Source organism: Mus caroli, chromosome 6, assembly GCF_900094665.2.
Source record: "Mus caroli chromosome 6, CAROLI_EIJ_v1.1, whole genome shotgun sequence".
NCBI classification, from domain to species: Eukaryota; Metazoa; Chordata; class Mammalia; order Rodentia; family Muridae; genus Mus; species Mus caroli.
In genome coordinates this window covers 3987004-3994417 of record NC_034575.1, presented here as the reverse complement: position 1 = coordinate 3994417, position 7414 = coordinate 3987004, and the positions used below count along the sequence as shown (strand labels likewise).

General features: G+C 44.5%; 1 protein-coding gene across 3 annotated transcripts in view; it reads left to right on the top strand.

The window, feature by feature from the left end:
- Positions 1–261: 261 nt before the first annotated feature.
- Asns (asparagine synthetase (glutamine-hydrolyzing)) overlaps positions 262–7414 on the top strand; it is a 17828-nt gene continuing 10675 nt past the window's right edge. Inside the window, exons 1-2 of one of the 3 annotated variants that reach the window (XM_021164603.2) lie at positions 262–427; positions 3986–4257. In XM_021164603.2, the coding sequence (XP_021020262.1) occupies positions 4009–4257 (249 nt within the window). In that variant the 5' untranslated portion in view covers positions 262–427; positions 3986–4008. The other 2 variants (XM_021164605.2, XM_021164604.2) reach the window with 2 other exon arrangements.

Sequence of the window (7414 nt, the reverse complement as noted above, 5' to 3'; positions counted from 1 at the left end):
AAGACTACAATTAAGGAGTAGGAGATCTATTGCTGATGGGACACTGTCCTCAACTGGTCCTAGAAGCATCCCAAGTACGAAGACTTCTAATTGTCGGATGAGTGTAGGGTAGCCCAGTGACCTAGCGGCCCGACCTCTGGGCTTATCCTGCCTGCAGTGTCACAGCACCTTAAGGAACAGAAGCAGAACACGTCCTGGCTCCTCGGCCCCAGGATGCACGTTTGCCTTGGCCTCCGCCCCGCCTGGCGTCACTCGTCAGCACTGCGGGCCACGCCCCTGCGCACGGGTTGGGTCCCAGCGACATGATGAAACTTCCCGCACGCGTTACAGAAGCCCGGCGACTCTAAGGTGGGAAGCGGCCTCTAACCGGTCTTGTCACTGCGCTGCTTCTGCTCCACCTTCTCTGGCCCTGGCCGCTGGTGCGCAGGTAAGCGGGAGCCGGGTGCTCAGCGCGGAGCGCTCTGCTCGCCTGGGAGGCCGGAGGATGTGCTGTCCGCGCGGGCACATGTCCCGGGAGTTCGGATGCGGAGCACTCGGGTCCGGCGCCCGACTGATGCTGCGGTGCAGCGCGAGGCAGGGCGGGGCGGGCGCGGGGCGATTGTTGCGCACCTAGGACGGAGCTGCCAGGAAAGCTTTCATGTGAGCGAAGTGCAGCGCGGAGGCAGGGCCGCTCCAGACAGAAGGCGAAGGTGGCCTTCATTTAGACACCATAAATATTTTCTTTTACTGTATGACGTCTAGACCTGGGAAATTTCAGCCATCCGAAGGTTTTGCCTGGGACTAGCTGGACGCCTGCACAAGACCAGCCGTAATTGGGCGCCCCAGGCTAGTGTAGGGGTCTCGCTCTCCAGCAGGACAGAGGCTCTACCAAGCTCTAGAGCGAGTGTCTCTGGGTCTGTCTGGATCCGATTACCGAGCAGTCACTCACCTCGCTGCTCAGGCCCTTCCTCCACTCCAGTTCCATACGCCGGGAAAAATCTGTTTAAGGAGACAGGCGACCAAGTACGGGAAAAGGCAAAGGAATTGGCGTGCTTTTTTTTTTCTTTCTTAATTATGGGTAGCTATTCACAGGTCTAGTTTCAGATTAGTCTAACTTTTAAAATACACGGGCAAGTTTGATTTTTCGTGGCCTGTGGCCTACGGGTTTTAACAGTTAACTCTTCGTTGATTGATGTCAGTACTATAATATTAATTTGAAGTAAGACTTGCACAAGGCCACGGGTTGATTATTGAGGTCTTAAGGTGATCCAGTGAAGTTTAGAACTGTCAGTTCAGTGTACGAAAGCGCTGTCCAGCGGGGAGCGTGTGCTCTTTCATAGACTGACCCCTAGACATGCTGGCTAGTCTGAACTGAGATGTAGTAAGAGTGAAATGTATCGATTTCGATGATTATGAAAACCTAATACTTGATGTTTTGATGTTTGATTGCAGCCTCTAACCACTAAAGTATCCCTCCAGCCCGGTTTTAATAATTTAGGAAAAATAGTGTAAAATATAATTAATTTTGATTATATTGTATTGGTTGTCGAGTTTAGGGTGTGTCATGTTAAGGTATGTTTAAAATTAGTTTTAATGATTTCTCTTGTCTTAATGGGCTTTATTAGTATATTAAAATTTCACATATGGCTCACTGGCCAGTACTGCTGCAGAAGTTAACCAGGAAACGAGGAAAACAGTGAGGAAAATATGGTACAAGAGGGCCTCTGATTCCGATTACAAAGGAGTTTGAATTTCCTTACTCCTGCTGAAGGAAAGAATTTTAAACTTTTCTTTACACTTGAATGTAGTGCCTGGCATATGTTTTGCATACCAGACAGTTCATTAAAGAGCCTTAAGACCTAGGTAAATGGTTCTCGGTGATCATAATTGATTTTCAGAGCGCTTTGTTAACCTACTTCTCTTTCCCTTTTATTTATTAGACATAGATAATACTTATCTGAACAGTTTCCCCGCTCTCTACCTATAGTGTCTCTCCACCTCTCCCCTCTGAATCCACTCCCTTTCTGCCTCTCATTAGAAAAGGATAGGCTTCTAAGAGACAAACAACAAAAATAGAAAAAAAAATACAGTAAGGTAAGATAAAAGGGAAACCATCATATTGAAGTTGGACAACAGAAGCCAACAGAAAGATAAAAAGATCCCAAAGAGAAGGCACAGGAATCAGAGACCCACTCATTCACACGTTCAGTCAGGAGTCCCATAAAAGCACTCAATTGAAAGTTAGAATACTGTGGGTTCTCAGCCTTCCTGATGCTGCCACCCTTTAATATAGATCACTGTAGTGAACTCCAACCATAACATCATATTCCTAGCTACTTCATCACGGCAGCTTTGCTACTGTTTTGAGTCATATTGTAAATATGTAAATATGTTTTCTGTTGGTCTTAGGCAACCACTGAAAGGGCCGTTTGACCCCAGGGTGGAGAACCACTGCTGTATAGTACATATGCAGAGGACTTAGTGGAGACCCGTGCAGGCCTTGGGCTTGCTGCTTTGGTCTCGGAGTTCATGGGAGCTTTGCTCGGTTTGTTTTAGAGGGCCTTGTTCTGATGTCCTCTGTCTCAGGTTTTTGCAACTCCTTCTGCCTCCTCTTCCTCAGGGTTCCCTGAGCTCTGAGGGTCGGGATTCGATGGAGCCATCTTTTAGCAGTGCGACTAACCCACTTTTCATAGGCATTGAATCAAACACTGCTTATTACTGGCCACCTCCTGAATCTCTGGATTCTCCTTCTGAATGCGCAGACCGAGCCTATTACAGGTTCAACATTTGGACAACATGGAAGGGGCTCCGGGCCTCTTGCACTTCCTCTTCCGGTTGCATTGCTTGATACCACTTTCTGTTGCTTGGTCTGGTTTTACTCAAAGCGCACCAAAGCTTTGATCCAGTTGGAATGTTTCCCAAGGCTTGCTCAGAGTGGGGGATGGGAGGATGTAGGTTTCAGAGGATGTGGCCATTTGTTGCAGATTTGCATTTTGCATTTTGAACAGGATTGCAAGTTGGAGACTACTGAACTATTTGAACTTCAGATATTTAAATGAAAGATTTGTAGGAATTACTTGCTTCCTGGCTTACAGGGCTTTAATTAAGTTTTCCCTCCTCCAGTGTTGTTTCTAACTAACCAATGCAGCTTTGAGATAAATATTTGAGAGTGTTTTGTCATTAAGAACACTGGATATTGAACTTTTCTGTTACTGACACATTATCTAATACAGTACAGGATGGCCTTGAACCTTTGATCTACCCTGCTTCTACCCTCAGTGCTAGCATTAAGTACTACAGTACCTAGCCATGACAAATATTTTACATCCTCAGTAAACTCAAAATGCTTGTTAGGTATCTGATATCAGATTACTGTTTCCTTATTCTTCCACAACATTTAGCTAAGTCACTTAGAGGTTAAGCTACCAGACGTGACATGCCTAAGGATGTATTATACTAGTGTATGTGTGTCTCTGTGTATATACACATGGATTAATATTACACAATGGTGCCCACCTGTTGTTATTTTTTCCCTTTGTATTTGACCTGGAAATAGAGAGATGGTATTTAATTGTAGAGGTGTAAGAAGAAGCTGTACTAACAGGGAGAATACCAGACCTTTGGGGTGTTTTGAGGTTCTCACCCGGAGTAGCTGGGGCTGGTATCCCACCTAGCTTGGAGCCAGCCACTCCTGCTCTTGCTCTTGGGAGTATCCTGGGTTGCAGCTGTGACCTGGATGTTGCTGGGTCTAACCCCCACCAAAAAGTCTAAGGTGGGAGAAATGTGAGCTTTGGCAGGGTGCAGAGTCTATGGTTGGATATAAAGGTCATTTGTATTTCTTAATATTTGTAAGCAAATGAAATCACTCCCCTTGTGCCTACCCACCTAATGGAACATTGCCGTAGATAAAGATGGTTTGGGATTCAACATTTGGAGAGGGTTGTGTAAGTTTCAAGAATCCAGCGTTGCTTATACTCAATGCGAGACCCTGTGCTTCTCTCCGTAGAGTGCCTGCAGTCCGCCTGTAGCATGTGTGGCATCTGGGCCCTCTTCGGCAGCGATGACTGCCTTTCCGTGCAGTGTCTGAGTGCGATGAAGATTGCGCACAGGGGGCCAGATGCATTTCGCTTTGAGAATGTCAATGGATACACCAACTGCTGCTTTGGCTTTCACCGCTTGGCTGTGGTTGACCCGCTGTTTGGAATGCAGCCGATAAGAGTGAGGAAATACCCTTATTTGTGGCTCTGTTACAATGGTGAAATCTACAACCACAAGGCGGTAAGCAGAGGGAAGCCGGGGATGGCTGGCTATATATAACTCACCTTCAGACCTATGGTTATGATGTTCATATTTTGTGTCACGCCTTTTTACTTTGTATCTTTTTCTATGTTCTGACTCCTTTGCTCTGGTCTTATACAGAGCACTGACACAGAAAGGTAAAATTAGTTAGATTTTTTTTTAAAGTGATTAACATGGAGATGCCAATTCAATTTTTTTCCTTTTATACATTTTAATATTGATTAGGGCAGTGTTATGTTCTGTGTTAGCTGATGGAGTCCTGTCAGCGAAAATGACAGTCAGGCCTGTGCTCCAGTGCAGGATGCTAACAGGAGACAGACAAAAAAATCACTGTAAATTGAACTTTTGGGAAACAAATGCAGAAGTGGTGCACATGGGAAAGCTGTTTGCAGGGATGGGCCTGAGGAAGGGAGACTTAAACTAAGACCTGATAGACAGAGAATACTTGGCAAGCCCCAGAAGTGTAGATGCCCAGTGTGGGCGAGAGTGAGTGAGAAAAGGACCCATGGAGCTGGGAAGACAGGACAGTCAGTCTCCTGCTATAGGAGCCTTCCAAGGCCAGGAGCAATTGAGGGCTTAGAGGGGAGAGATAGTCCTGCAAAGTTGAGAGGAGGTGAGATTTGCAGTGTTATATAATAGGACCACTGAGAAAGCTTTTGCAGTTTCACACTTAGTAGGAGCCAAATTGTAGAAAGGTGGCGGGAGGCAATGAAGTATGTTAAGCAAGACTTGCAGCTTTGAAGTTGGAACTCTCTACTCTGGTGTCTAGAGAACAGGAGTGAGTGAGGAGGCAGAAATGTTGATCTCGGAAACCAGATATGGTAAGGACCATCCAAGCCAGGATTCTTTGACTCGTTTTTTCATAAGGGAAAAGAATTAAATCTTTAATTTACGAGTGCTTGTACAAATACCACCCCTTGTTATATTTGCAAACTTGTTAACCCCTCCCCAACTTCTAGTTGCCTTAGAGCAGTGTGCATGAATACTGGTTATTGTTAATATCTGTATTTATCTCCAGGCCTGCATGGTCCCTTTAGGCTGAATTATTCTAGTATGGTACCTCATAATGTGTTTCCTCTAAAATATGTAATCATTTGTCATTTAATAATCAGAACATTCTCCTAGTTAACGTTAATACCCAACCTAAGACTAATATCTAATATCAAGTTCATATTTAAGCTTCTCCAGATGTCCCTAGAATACATTTAGCTGTGTTTTTATTTGGCTTTGCCTTTTTGTTTTTATTTTTTGGGGTGTGTGTATGTTTTCATGCTTTGTTTGTTTGGTAGGGCAGATTTCAGTCAAGGTTTAGTCATTTGGCCATGCTGTTTCATGGTAAATTTTGAGACTTCTGTGCTTATCTTTCATTGGTAGGGGTTTATCTTTATTCCTGGACAATAGTTTTCATTTGCCAGTTTGCTTGCTTATAGGAACATTGTTAACACAGGGTTCTCATCTGAAGCCTTTAACCACTTAGCAAATATACCTTCATAAAGGACTTCTGTATGCAAAGGTCAATGCTCTAGGATGAACCCGGTACAGAGGAAAGTTAAGGAAAGCAGTGAGGGGTGAGGTGGGGTTTGGGTCTCAGTAAGTCAAGCCAGTGTACCTGAGAGGACGAGGTTGCGCTCTGTCAGTATCACCCTTCATCTTGTCCTCCTGAAGTGAGGTTAGCACATATCTTGGCTTATGGTTTACTTGGACAGTGTTGCTGCTTATTAATTTTGTTAACAATTTAAAAGGTAGTATCTTAAAAACATGCCTTTTAAAAATTAGGTAATGTTATATTTGCAGAGACTTTCTGCTGTTTCTACCAAGCACCCAAACTTAAACAAATGCGACTGCTACAAACTTGTCTAAGAGTAGAATGCACACGTTCAGCCATAAGTATTTTTCAGAATGCACCTTCAAAGTTCGTCTTCACCTCCTGCTTATAAGCCAGGGGCCCAGAACAAGTCTGAGGCAGTGTGGCTTTAGGAAGGTGGCAGGACATGTGTGCAGCACAGAAGCGTCCATTCCAGAGTTAGAGTTAGTACCCGGCAGTTGCTTTCTGAGTAAATTATCATCGAAAAAGAGAGTGGAAGTAATGTTCATTATTTTCAAATGCTGTAGGGTGCTCCCATCCAGAGGGGTAGATTTTTGGGGCTGAAGAGATGCCTCAGAAGTTGAGTCTGTTCTTCCCAGCACCCACATGGTGGCTCATGACCATCTAGAAAAGAAACTGATGCATGAACGTGTACACACTGCCGAACACTAACACATAAAATCAATAAAGTAAACAGAGGGGTAGATTTTTCAAACCCCACCTACTTGAGCTAGGATGACCCTGACCAGTCCTTAGCTTGGAAGAATGGCCAGCCAGTACTGTAAGAGAGTTCTGTGAATGCTTTCCACAGAGGACCACTCTTTAGGGATGGAAAGACCTAACACATATTTACAGTATATGCATTTCAGTTTCCCTTTTGAAAACTGAAAAGACTCAGCAAGTCTGAAGTGGAGAACAGAGGGCTCAGTTGTCGCGTTGCTGGTGTGTTAGTGTAGTAGAAACTATCAGAATCTGGGCCCAACTCAAGCCTTTTCACTTTGCTGACAGAGACAGTGGAGGGCCCATTGCTGTTCTGTGGGGCCTGTCTATGATCATTTTCTCTGTCTCTGAGAAGTAGCTTTAATGTCCCACTATTCAGGAAGGTCTGGCTGTTGACCTCTCCTGAGGATCAGCTTGGGTCTGAGCTCTGCCATTGTGATGGATTCATTTGCATTTGTCAGTAAGGCGTGGCCACTAGGTTCTCCTTTTGCGGTATATTTCAAGGGAGGTCTTTGAGAATGAGCTGGGAGGGCCTCTCAGCTGATTCTGCATCCCAAACTATAGTCAACAGTTGTTGACAACACATTTTTGCTCCATGGTAACAAGGCAAACTGTTCTCCTAGTGTGTTGGCATGTCCTTATTTATATTCTTGGTTTCTACCTTCAAAGATCAGAGCAAACACTGGTGGGAAATGTTTATCAAAAATTGTGCCTATGATGAACATGCCCATGTTTTTATACCCTGCACAATATTGCATAACAATTGCATCTAAAGTGTTGTATTAAGTTTTTTTTTTCCCCCTTTGGTTTTTTGAGACAGGGTTTCTCTGT